Raw genomic sequence first — 13,179 nt, forward strand, 5'->3', positions numbered from 1 at the left:
GGAAAGAAAAGGAAGCATAATTTGGCAAAACATGATCTGAGCTGAATAAAACGGAGCACAGAGAAGAATGCCAACTTTCTATAGATAAACCAAGGACATAGTGGTACCTCACACACTAAGAGCAAAGGGATGGAAAGAGGGCTTTGTAGCTTAGAAACAGACATGATGTTCACCTTGGGAGCGTGACAGTGTTTCATAACAATATTCATAATATAAAACATTACTTTATGGTGTGATATCTTCTTTCTTTGCCACTTGAAAAACCCCACTAATTAAAAAAGAAAAAGAAAAAGATATGACACTTACCTGCAGCATTCACAATTCTATTTGCTTTCATAGATCCCTGTGGTGTTTCAACATCCCATGTTCCATCTGACCTGGGTTTCAGAGAAGTCACCGGTGCAGGATATTTTAAAAGGGCACCATATTTTCTAGCCCCGGCAGCCAGGGCCATAGTTAGAGAGTAAGGATCAATGTGACCATCTCCAGGATTATACAGTCCAGCTAAAATCTAAATCGATGGTAAAAGAGCCAATATACAAACAAATATGCACGTATTACTCACTGTAACCATATCTTACCAGCAAATGTTTAATAAAACTGTACTTTAAAAGTGCATTGGGGAATCAGATTGTCTGCACTTCTTTTTCCTGTATCAAAGCTCAGACTTAGGCAAGACTCACACTGAGAGTTAAGTAGACAGGCTATTTAATAGAGCCTTGCAATTGTCTCCAATATCCATTCTCCCTGCCCCCATAGCAATGGAAACTGAATGTTTATTTAGACACATGGCCACTAAGAACAAAGAGTTTCCAATTGTTGTCAGCTATCAGTCCCAACTGATAGATAAAACTGTTACAAAGCTCTGGTCAGTAAAATGCAAATGAAAGTGTCACATGGCAGCTTGACAAACCATTATGAAAAGACTACTGGCTTATTATGCTCTTCGTCCCTTCTTCTTTGTCTCTTCCTCCATCCTGCTGTCAAGAATGCAGACATGATGGCTGGAGCTCTAGTTGCCATCTTAGAATGAGAACATAAGAGTCACACTCTAGGAAGACAGAACAATGACTTGGAAGGTGACTGAATTCCTGAAGTCTCTACTGAAAGAGTTACCATTCAAGTCTGGACTGTCTAAATGAAAGAGAAGTAAACTTGTATCTTGTTTAAGCATTATTTTGGTTTCTGACATTTGTAGTCAAATCTAGTACTAACTGATCAGTTGTTTATATTTAATTATTTATAGTGCTAATAAATTCACATGTTAATTCACATATCTGGTGTCAGGAAAATGTGTACTTGATTCAGTCATTCAACAACTAATTCTTGAATACCTATTGTGTGCTAGGGCTTGTAGTGGAAACAAAGAAGAACGAAACTCAGATGAAACGATGAATGAACATGTGAAGTAGTATCATTAGGTCTTAGCCATTCAACGAAAATGTATTGAGTAACAAGAATGAGCAGGGAGCTTTCGTCAACTTTTTTTCTGCATCTATTGAGATGATCATCTGTTTTTGTTTTTTATTCTATTCATGTGGTGTATTATACTGATTGATTTTCAGAGGTTAAACCAATATTCCTGGGATAAATTCCATTTGGTCATGCTGCAAATCCTTTTATACATTGATGAATCCAGTTTGCTAGTATTTTGTTGGGGATTCTTGCATCATTATTCATAAAGGATATCGATCTTTCTTTTATTGTGATGTCTCTGTCTGATTTTGATATCACAGCAATACTGGCCTCACAGGTGAGTTGAGAAGGGTTCACTTCTCTTCTATTTCTTGGAAGAGATTGTGAAGGATTAGTATTAATTCTTCTTTAAAATTCTGGTAGAGTTCACCAGTGTAACCATCTGGGCCTGGGCTTTTTCTTTGTGGGAAGTTTTTGTTTACTAATCCAATTTCTTATTTTAGGTTTAGTGCAAGAGACTTTCAGTTTTAATGGAATTCATATTACTATAGCCTTCCAAATGTCACATTGATGTTTTATAATGAACATAGTGTCGTTACAGTGATCCTATATCTATTTGATTTGACATCCTGCCCCAGAGCCAAAGAATACTCTTCTTACGTGTTTCCATTGCCTAAAGCCCTGGAGAAAAGTCTGTGATGGTGAGAACTTCCAGGAAAGCGTTCCAAGACTGACACAGAAACAGAATATAAGCATATCCTCACTACAACAACAGAGTTTCAGTGCAAACAATGTAATGTGACACCCATCTGCCATCATACTGGCGTAACATAAAACTATAGACAAGGGAGTACCAGCAGCCTGTAAAGACTCACAAGGGCAAATAAACCAGGCTCCTAGATCAATGATAGAAACCCTCAGAGATCAGAGACACTGCCAGGGAGTTACCAGGGAGAAACATAAACCTGTTTTCCTGAACAGACCTACCTGGTACCCTTAGGAAGTACATGTAAAGGAGTCAGAGAGCCTGGGTTCAAATCTCTGCTCCAGTTCTCTCTAGCTGGATCAGCTTGGGGCCATTATGTAAACTCTCCAAGCTGCAGTTTCCTGTTTATATAACATATAAACTTTATATGTTTTTATTGTGATTACATGAGATTATGCATATAAAGGGCTTAGCATAGCACCTGGTACATAAATATGTGCTGTAGTGTTATGTAGTATAATGTTAGTCATTGTTAGTATTATGCATATTGAATTATCACCCAGCAAAAAGAGACACTAAGTTCCCAAGTGGATTCTCTCAGCCAAATTTGGTTAAAATTAGATCAATACCTGGTATACAGCCTGTCAGGAAAATACAGCTATAAGCTAGGTGATATTTGTGTAGCAATATAGTATAGTATTTCTACATTTAATTTTGTAAAAAATTTTAATAATAGTCTTTTATGTACATATTTATCATACCAGATTATTTTCTTTGTAGTTCTCAAATAGGTTTATTTATTAAAAAAAAAAAAAATCCCTAGATCTGGGAGACACAGTAATAGAAAGATATTCAAAATGTTTCCTCAGTTGTCATACGTCAAAAAATAAAAAGATTTTTTTTATCATGCCATATTTCATTTAGCATACATAATATAGCCCTCCTCACAATTTACCCAAATTCCAGCATTAATCAAATGATTTTGCTATTCAAAATGTGTACACAAAGTTTTTCTATGTTTAATCAACATTTTAAAATAACGTTTTCACCAACAAATGGTGAAAATGCCCTTAAAGTAAGTACCTTATTCATGTTGAGTAAAGGGAACATCTCTTGAATTTTTTCAGGTTCAATAATATACTGCTCTGTTGCATGCCAGCCAGTCCGAGTCATTTGATATTTAAATTCATCTACTCTTATCGAAGTTGTAGCAATTCTGATGCTTCCTGGCTGATGGAATCCAACCACCTGTGACAAGAATGCCAATTAAAACACATAGATAAATCATTATTTGGTGCTTGAACACGGTTCTTCTCCAGCACAATGACAATATGGGTACATAAGAAAAGAGATTTACTATGCAGTGAAAAAGATAACTATAAAAACATATTTACATCTTACAGAAAGACATTCATTCAGCAGCCATTTACTAAGTGTCCGTTCTGTGCCAGGTACTAAGCTTCAGAGATGCTGTTGTGAACAAGAGAGGTGAAGACCTGGCTTGAATGGAGCTTACAGCGTCGACAGGTGAAGGCAGACAGCTAAATGCATAATTATAACATGGGATAGTGTTAATGTACAGAGTGCAAGAAAATTATGTGAAAAAGAGAAAAATAAAGGATTTGAGGAGGGAATCTAAAGAATCAGAATGTTGCAGTGATGAGATTAAGTGTGAATTGAAATAAACATTCATTTGATATGTATTGAAGTTCTTCCGTTAGCCAGGCATTCCGCTAAGCCCTGGGTTACAGAAATAAAAGAGGTCGTTCACAACCTGGAGGGAAGACCAATCAATAAAGCAACAACCACCATAGAGAGAGATTCATGTTGTAAGAGGAGTGTGCACAAAGGTTCTTAGGACCAAGAGATGTGCCCTCAGCTTGGTCTGACTGGTGAGTGGGCAAAGTCAAGGCCAGCTTGTCAAAGGGAATGACCCCCAGGAAAGGTGGGGGTGAATGCTGAAATGGGGACCAGAGGGAATGTTGTTTCAGAGAGAGAGGACAGCACATTCCGGAACCATAAGTAATTAAGAATAGCTGAAGAATGTGAGTGTAGCAAAGAGTGGCAAGTGAAAATGTTGGAAAGGCAGGCAGGGCTCAGCTGATGAAGGTCCTCCTTGTCTCGCTTTTGTCCTGTAGACTGTGAGAAGCCATGTGATGGTTTTAAGCAAAGGAAATGGCAAGAACAATTTAAGTTGACTTTAGTCTTAGCCTATGGATAGTCTTTTTCCGCCCCCCGAAACACCCCGTCCCCTCTCCCCCAACTTCCACCCCTGACCTATGGATGTTGCCGTTTCCCTTTAAGGACTGGATTTCTGAAGGTGGGGTGTCTTTTCCCCCCATTCCCCGCCAGGCACTCCCTGGGGCCAGGGAGGCCAGGTGCCCCCCGGGGTATGGTCAGTGGCTCCACCTAGGGTGCAAACCCAGGACCTTCTGTGTGTAAGGCAGACATGCTAACCACTACACTATGAAGCCACCTCCTATGGATATTCTTTACCTGCTAATTTATTTTGAGAGTACTAATAAGTATGAGAATAGATAAAAATAAAAGTGAGAGGCTTTTAGTGAAGTACTTTTCAAAATCGTGTGACAATCTGGTACACATAGTTGTCAGATCCTTTGTGATCCAGTTGCTGAAAGGCTCTGATTTCTTAGTTTCTAGATACGATAACTGCCTAAAGATATTTTTGAAAACTGTTGCTTTTTATTCCTCCTTCATTTAAAAAAAAATTTAAAAGAGCAGATAATTACATGGGTAACACACTTCAAGAAATTAAATTGATCCTAGAGCAAACTTTAGAGGTTCTCATCTTAAACTCTCATCGGATTTCTCTACCACATTAAACATGCCATTGATGTCACTATACACAGCTATACACAATGATATCAAATCCTTCAGAGATCTTATATACAGAAACTGACCTAAAAGACAATTTCAAGTTAAATGCATTTACCTGTCCAGTTTCTTCTTCCAGTTTCTCATAAAGTTTGATGCTATCATAATGTATTTTCTTCAAGTTTATTCCAGGATGAAAGTAAGTTGTTAAACCTGCCTTAAAAGTGGAGAGGAAAGGAAATACTGAAAAAAAAATTAACACTTTAAAAATGTTGCTAGCTTATCTATTAAGCAGGAATTTACTACAGGCTAGAAACTGAAAAGATCTAGCCAAGATGGTCCTTTGGGATGAGAACATATCAGCACCAATATGAGCACACCAGAGCATAAGGCTCATGGTAAAGTTATAAGAATCGTTTGAACCATATAAGTAATGTGAGAGCCAGCCAACAAATATATATATATATATAATACATATATATGAATAATATATGGATATACATGCATACATACATACATACATACTCACTCTTTGAAAGTTATTAGGGAAAGTGTCATTTTCAGATTCAAAAATGGGATGATTTAGATGGGAAGTTTAGGAATATATGCTATTAGGAAGAATATAGGGGATGGCATAAAACGTGGACTCAAACCAGCAAATTACATGTGTTCCCTTAAGGAGAAAGACTATGGACTAGCAAAGAGTTTTCCTTGACATGATCCCCACCAGTCCCTTGAATGGAGCAGCCTTCCTGTTCCATTTCCTGAAATTTCTGAAATTAAAGGATTAGAAAATTCCTGGGAATTGAGCCTGGTGAATTGATGAACAGACCTTTGCCATAGCTTAACCTGTTTTAGGAGCACATAGGTTGTACCCCACAAATATTTGCTGAATAAATACTGAATAATTACTCTCAGGAAAAAGTATCTAAATATTACCATACCAAAACTCTTTTGATCAACTCTGGCAGATGCAATGTAGTATCCAGATAAAGAATTCTAAACAATTCTATGAAGCAAGTTCTCTGGGCCCCGTTTTGCAGCTAATTTAGCTGGGAAAGTTCATCAGAACACAATCTAGTCAAAAAACTGTTTAGGAGTATTTATAAGGTTCTTCTATGGTAGTGGTGGGCATTTGGTTCTCCTGATCTCAAAAGCATCCCATTTAAAGTTCATTAATCATCCTTTATGGACCAAAATCCTCAGGTTTCTATCAAGAATTTGTTCAAGTATTTGGACTTATGCACACCTACCTTTTTTTTGAGAAAAGTCCCAGTCCAGCTTATAGGTCCTCTCATAGTACAGCCTCATTACAATGGAACTACAAGTCAGTCCCCTTAACCTTCAGTCGAACACTACATTCTTTATAAGCTTGGTATCTAGTGTGCATATGAACTTTTCTAGCTAAATAATAGAGAACCCCTGGCTTTCAGGTATCTGAGAACTCAATTTTGTCTTCCATATATCCCCTGACAGTTAAGAAAATTGATATTCATGAGCACTAGCCTAGGGTGCTATTCACCATTCACTCCTCAAGATCCTATAAGCTTAAACTAGGTTAAGCCAGACCACCAGAAAGTTATATACTATCTATACTGCATCGATCTTCTTCTTCCTCACTCCAGAAAACTATATTCATAGAATGAGTTAATGATCTTTCATCTGAGTCACATGGATTACAGTTCTTGCAAAACTGTTATTCAAAACCTTTAGCCCAGTGTCCTTTGTTTAGGAAACAAGTTTTTCTAGGAATTCCTGGTCAAGGAAAGTTAGTCTCCCACACTGAAATAGTATACTTATTTCCACTGAACAATTCATACTGTTGGGGCTTAATTTTTTGCCAGCTATAAAATTGTATTATTTATTTTTTGTATCTTATGTATTTTTTAGCCACTGACTATTGTCTTTTAATCTGTGTTGAAAATTTGGGTTCAACCATATATGTGCTTTTATTGTAAGTTATTTGAATATAATACCTTACATGTTTTTTTTAATTAATTAATTTATTTATTTTTATGGTGACATTGGTTAATGAAATCCAGTAAGTTTCAGCTGTACATTTATCAGTAAAGCATATACATATTTACACTGAGTATTCACCTCCCATAGTTAGATTTCTTTCTATCACCACATATTTGACCTGCTTTACTCTGCCTACCTCCCCCATCTCCCCTACCCCCTACCCTCTGGGGACTACTAGTCTATAGTCCATGTCCATGAGTTTGTTTGTTTGTCCTGTTCATTTGTTGCTTTTAGGTTTATATCCCACATATAAGTGATATCATATGATTTTCAACTTTTTCTGCCTGGCTTATTTTGCTTAGCATGATTATCTCGAGATCCATCCACGTTGTCACAAATGGCAGTATTTCATCTCTTCTTATGGCTGAGTAATATTCCATTGTATATATGTACCACAGCTTCTTTAGCCAATCATCTCTCGTAGGACATTTTGGTTGCTTCCATGTCCTGGCCACTGTGAATAATGCTACTATGAACATCGGTGTGCAAATATCTTTTTGGATATGAGTTTTCAATTCTTTGGGGTAAATATCCAGTAGAGGGATTGCTGGATCATAGGGTAGATTGATTCTTAGTTTTTTGAGGAACCTCCATACTGTTTTCCATAGTGGCTGTACCAATTGCAGTCCCACTAGCAGTGTATGAGGGTTCCTTTTTCTACGCATTCTCTCCAACATTTGTTATTACTTGTCCTGTTGATTATAGCTATTCTAACAGGTGTGAAGTGGTATCTCATTGTGGTTTTGATTTGCATTTCCTTAATAGCTAATGATGTTGACCATTTTTTCAAGTATTTGTTGACCATTTTCTTACATGGTTTTATTGCTAATTTATGAGCCGGTCTTATAGCATGTGTTGTAAGAAGGGTACAGTGTTTTTCTGTTCTGGGCTTCATCAAGACTATATTAAATGGCTAGTTTGAAGAAGGAGAAAACATTATTCTTAACCTTCAAGATTTTATGGTCTGATTGAGGTCATGAAACTTTAATACATGAAACAATGAAATCAAGAGCATATGATTAAGTGCCAGAGCATATAAAGACATAAGAACAAAAAGAAGAGAAGATGCTACAAGGGTCACAGACATCTTCAAGGGGGACAAGGAGGGGCTTACCTTTGATTTGAAGAAAAAATAATTAAAGTTGAGAGAGAAGATAAAAGAGGAAAGATGAAACAGAGACATAAATAATCACCAGGAATTACAGCCCTTTGAATAAAATAAAAATTTATGAATCCTTATTGATATAAATAAAAGAAGGGAAAGCTTTTCCTTATAGTAGACTGACAATTAATAATAAATTAATGAGTTAATGACAGGAATGATGGAGTTAGAAAAATCATCAATTGAGCTGTGATGCTCTCCTTAACTCTTTAATAATCCTTTTCCTTCATTCATGAGCCTCTACAGCCTCAAAAAGCCCAGTGACTGACCTCAAGCCATCCTATATCCCAGTGGCTCCAAATATTTTATCCATCTACTCACATCCAATTAAAAAGTTTGAGCATATCCACTAAAGTAGGTGTATTTCCTTATTTTTACATGATATAGATGTGTATTTCTATATTAACAGAAGTCATAAAACACACAAAACAATTTGAAATGAATTAAATATTTTAAATAATTTTTATTTTGTTTATTGTGTAGAAAAGCTTTGGAATATTAAGCTTCTTAATATTTTAGCAAGGGCTGTGTGATTAACATACTTTATTACTAAAATATATGTATTGGATTAATTGTGGTAAAACAGCCATTTGAAGGCCTAATTCTAGGTTTGTATTATTTTGAGACTGGTTCAAATGGCTGTGATAACTGAACAAGCCACCTATCTTTATTACAAAGACCTAAGGAGAAGAAGTGCACTCTCTCGGCTGTACTCTCTGATTCTTGACACGACTTCCTCCATCCCAATCACCACCTATACAACGGTTTTCGTCGAAATCTGACTATTAATGTTTCATGTTCTCTTGTTTATCAGTTATTGTTACGTGATAATTAGAAGGTATTGAACTTTTATTTTAAATAAATGGGTACAAATCCAACTGAAAATCCTCATTTGGAAAAATTTTTGATGGGTTAAAAAATTTACCTTTTGAGGTCAAATATGTGGTGACAGAAAGAAATCTAAATTTAAAAAATTTACCTTTTGCGGTCAAATATGTGGTGACACATATTTGTGGTGACACAAATATGTGGTGACACACAAATATGTAGTGACACACAAATATGTGGTGACACACAAATATGTACTTTGTTAACCAACGTTACTATAAAATAAATAAATAAATAAATAAATAAATACATTAAATAAACAAATAGATAGATAAATAAATAAAAATTTTTAAGTTACCTTTTGCATATATGACAGCTTTTCTAGGTGACATATGTCATTTTGGCCAGAAAAATCTAATAATAATGCCAACATTTTCAAACATCCTTTTTCAAAATGCTCTTTTCTGAACAGGACCATTTTGCAAAAAAGTAGTTATTTCTCACTTATGGTAACATTACTTTTACTTTGAAAGGATAGACTGCATATATATATATATTTTAGTAAGTATCTGCTATGTAGAAATGACTGGCAACCATTTCCATTACCACAAAGGTCACCAAATTTGGGATAGTTTGTAAAAGAAAAACTTTAAGTTTCACAACTCTTTTAATTATTGTCATGAGCTAGTCAACAAACCTCTGTGTAGTACAGCATTCTCAAGGTTATTCTCTCTTTCTTTTATCACAAATTATATTATTTAAAGCCTTGTTTCTATAAAATTAGTCACAACGATGATATCCTACGGCACGTGATCTGCAAACGTCATGATAGACTGAAGATAGTCACCTGTATCAAAAGTGAGGGCTGTTTATAAAGACTAGTAAGGCTTAATTTTTTCCTTATATTTTTAGACAAATATAAATAGAAAGTTCTGATATTGTCTTCCTATACTTTAAATGGGTCATCTTGCCTCTTTAGTCCTCAACCCTCCAAAACATCCACTTTCTTACCTTTTCCAGGGGCAGCCTCTTGTGGGGGCTGCTCCAAAACTGCTTCTCACTCAGTCTTTCCCTCTTCCCCTCCATCCCACAAGAAAAGCTCCATATTAGTAGTAATATCAGGTGCTGACAAAGCAGGTTCCTTAAAATATAGGAAACCCTCAAGATTTTTGGATTTATCACTCCATTTTCAATATTCATGATGCAAACTGTGCCTTCCTCCCTAAACATCGATTCCGGCCCTCTCCAGGCACATTGAACCTTGAGCACATGTCATACTTCAATGAGAATGCCTTAATTTTTTTAGCTGCCTTCCCAATCTTCCACATTCTCATATCTGCTCCACACATTTCTGAGTTAAAAATTCCTGATACATGAGAGTTTTTCATGTTGCTCTTCAGACAGAGGCCCCCTTGACTTACAAAATGTCCTAGAATCAGGTTCTTAGAGCCCCTTTTTTCTGTTTTCTTTATTCCTTGGGGGCCAAATAACCTGGCTTCTGATGCCTGACTCCATCTTGAGCTCACACGGCATGAATCTCATTTTGTAAACCACAGGTTGCATAATACTTTGTTCACAAACCAGGATAATGTCTTTTCCACTCACTCTGGTATCTCTTTGCTTAAGGGAAAATTGTTTTGCACAGTTAACATTTAACAAGATTATATGTTAAAATATTTTTAAAACTTTGCTCACTTTTCTTAAAAGAATAGGTTAAGGGTATGTTGCTTTTTTTTTTTTTTTTTTAATTCTTCGGATGTCTAAAAAGTAAAAATGCAGGGAATCCAGTACTCTATTCTAAAATGCAGGCCCCATCGAACCAATCAAGTATAAATGAGAAAATAAGTAATTAAAATATTAAAGAGAACATCCTCCTTAACAACACAAAAGTGTAAAAAGGATGTAAGCCCTCCCTCTTAGGATATTTTCACTTGCCTAAATTTCCCTCTGACTACATGCTCTTTGAATGGGCCTCCTGACTCCTCCACCTCCATCATTCCTCATCCTTTTATCCCTGATTTCCTCTTCTTCATGGCACTGATTACTCTCAAACACTACTTGTGTACTTTCTGTCTGCCCTACCAGAATATGGCTCCATGAAGGCAGAGACTTTGTTTTGTTCACTGCTGTGTCCTTATCTCCTAGAACAGTGCTGGCTTGACACAATATAGGCTTTTAGTAAATATTTGTTGAAAGAGTGCCTGAATATCAAGAAGAAGATATAGGAGAGCTCTAAGAGAAATGCAGGCTTTCTTTTACATGATAGCAAAAAGCCTACATAGAAAGTCTAGTTCAAGGTAGGGAGAAGAGTCAGGAGTGTTGATGGCTTCCTGAACCCCTCTCTCCAGGCAGGAGGAAACAAGATGAGGGGGAACTGGTAAAACAAAATACAAGTGTCCCTGTGAAGGTTCCCCCCAAATTTGCACTCAGGGAGGATCAGCTGCTTTGGCCTCTCTCACAAGTTCTCAGTCCTTATAGTTACGTTTTCATACAGCCGAGTTGTCTTACAGCACAAAATTAAAATGATAAATAAACAAATAAATGTAAAGGACCACAAAAGCTAAATTTACTAAACAGTTATAATGTGTTTAATAACTTTACACATATTAACTCAATCTTCATCACAATCCTAGCAGGTCGGTACTATTAATACTCCCACTTTACACGTCAGGAAATGGAAACTTAAGCAATTAACCATAAGTCATGTGGATAGAAAACAACAGAGCCAGGATCTGAATCCAGAAGCTGTATGTTCAAGATAAAGACATCATAAATGTTGACCACTTCCTGGAAGTACACCAACCACAGTGGAACTGTACTTTTTAACACTGTTGAAAGAGAGCTCACTCTAAAGAGCTTACAAAGGGAACTGAGAATGGGAGGGAAACTGATTCCACTAGTGCACAACTCGTGCATATGAGAGTTTTGGAGTGCTTTCCTTACTGCGTGCCAGGTAGATCCAGCAGTGAGCTCTGATTTCTCCAGGAGGACCACATCTTTCATGCCCGCTTTGGCTAGGTGATAAGCCAGACTCACACCAATGCAGCCGCCTCCAATTATCACTGTTTCTGCCTGGTCTTTCCATCTTGTTTCTGCAGATAAAGGTGGGTTGTTCTCTCTGGAAGACAATTTGTTTTTAATGGTACCTTCACTAGGCTATGGTAGCTATAGTTTTGTTGTTGTTTCTTTGTTTTTTTTTAAGGCATCTATAGCCTGACTTAGACAACCTGGTTGGGGGAGGGGGTGGAGGCATTTGAACCCCATTCCACATTATTCTGGTTCATCAGAGATAACTAATTTAGCTAAAGAATTAAACAGATGAGGTCTTTTTCTTTCCAAAGAATGTAGAGAATAATTTTTCTCAGTCTACTTAAAGAACACACTTATAATCATTTTATATTCCACAAAAAACATAATTGTCATGAAGTTTAATATCCATAAATCTTGGATCACCTCATCTCTCTACTGTTATCCAGAATGAAGAGAGCCAGATAGGGTAAAATATTCTTAACTTTCTTTCACTTAACTTTCTTTCACTTAACTTTCTCTTGCTGTTTACATGTTTCTTTAATTATATTGTTTAGTGGTTTAATGTATTTATGTGCATGACTGTCACCTTAGCTGGATCGTGAGCTTCTTCAAGACATTGTGAAAATCGATGTGTAAATAAGCCAAAGTAGAATATATATATACACTTGTGTTTGCCGACACATAGACCATCTCTGAACAGATACAGAAGTTACTATACAGTTGACTGGGGAAGGGGATTGGAGTAGGAGAGACTTTGCACCAGGAACCCTTTGATACTGTTTCACTTTGTACGGTTGCATATGGAAAAGAAAACAGATAAATCAAGAAGAAATCCAAATGCCCATTTTTCAGAGGCCGAAGAGCCGCCAACCCCAAAGTCTGCCTTAACCCGCCCGCCCCGCGCCCCACACTCCATGGGGCCTCCAGGACGCAGGCCTCTGGTCAGGCCGGGCCCCCACTCACCCTTCGCGGCCACAGACGGAGCGTGGACAGCCGGGGAAGCTGGGCAGTGGAAAGCCCCGCAGTCGCTGCGCGCCCCGGCGGAGCATGGCGAGGCGGAGGCTGAGGGCGCGGGCACCGGCTCTCAGGCCAGCCGACATCCTGGGACCGCGGGGCGGCGGGGAGGCAGGGCGGCAGGGACGCGGGGCGGCAGGGGATCCTCCCCCAGTTGAAGGGCGGG

At 37.4% G+C, this 13,179-nt stretch overlaps 1 protein-coding gene across 1 annotated transcript in view; it reads right to left on the minus strand.

Moving 5' to 3' along the window:
• DMGDH (dimethylglycine dehydrogenase) overlaps positions 1-13,048 on the minus strand; it is a 54,927-nt gene extending 41,879 nt beyond the window's left edge. The window contains exons 1-5 of the mRNA XM_006913172.1: positions 12,963-13,048; positions 11,913-12,087; positions 5,076-5,174; positions 3,206-3,370; positions 307-511 (exon numbers count right to left, since the gene is read on the minus strand). Of these exons, the coding sequence (XP_006913234.1) occupies positions 307-511; positions 3,206-3,370; positions 5,076-5,174; positions 11,913-12,087; positions 12,963-13,048 (730 nt within the window). The remainder of the gene's footprint in view (positions 1-306; positions 512-3,205; positions 3,371-5,075; positions 5,175-11,912; positions 12,088-12,962) is intronic.
• Between the last annotated feature and the right edge of the window lie 131 nt (positions 13,049-13,179).

This window comes from Pteropus alecto, unplaced genomic scaffold (assembly GCF_000325575.1).
Source record: "Pteropus alecto unplaced genomic scaffold, ASM32557v1 scaffold20, whole genome shotgun sequence".
Classification (NCBI taxonomy): domain Eukaryota; kingdom Metazoa; phylum Chordata; class Mammalia; order Chiroptera; family Pteropodidae; genus Pteropus; species Pteropus alecto.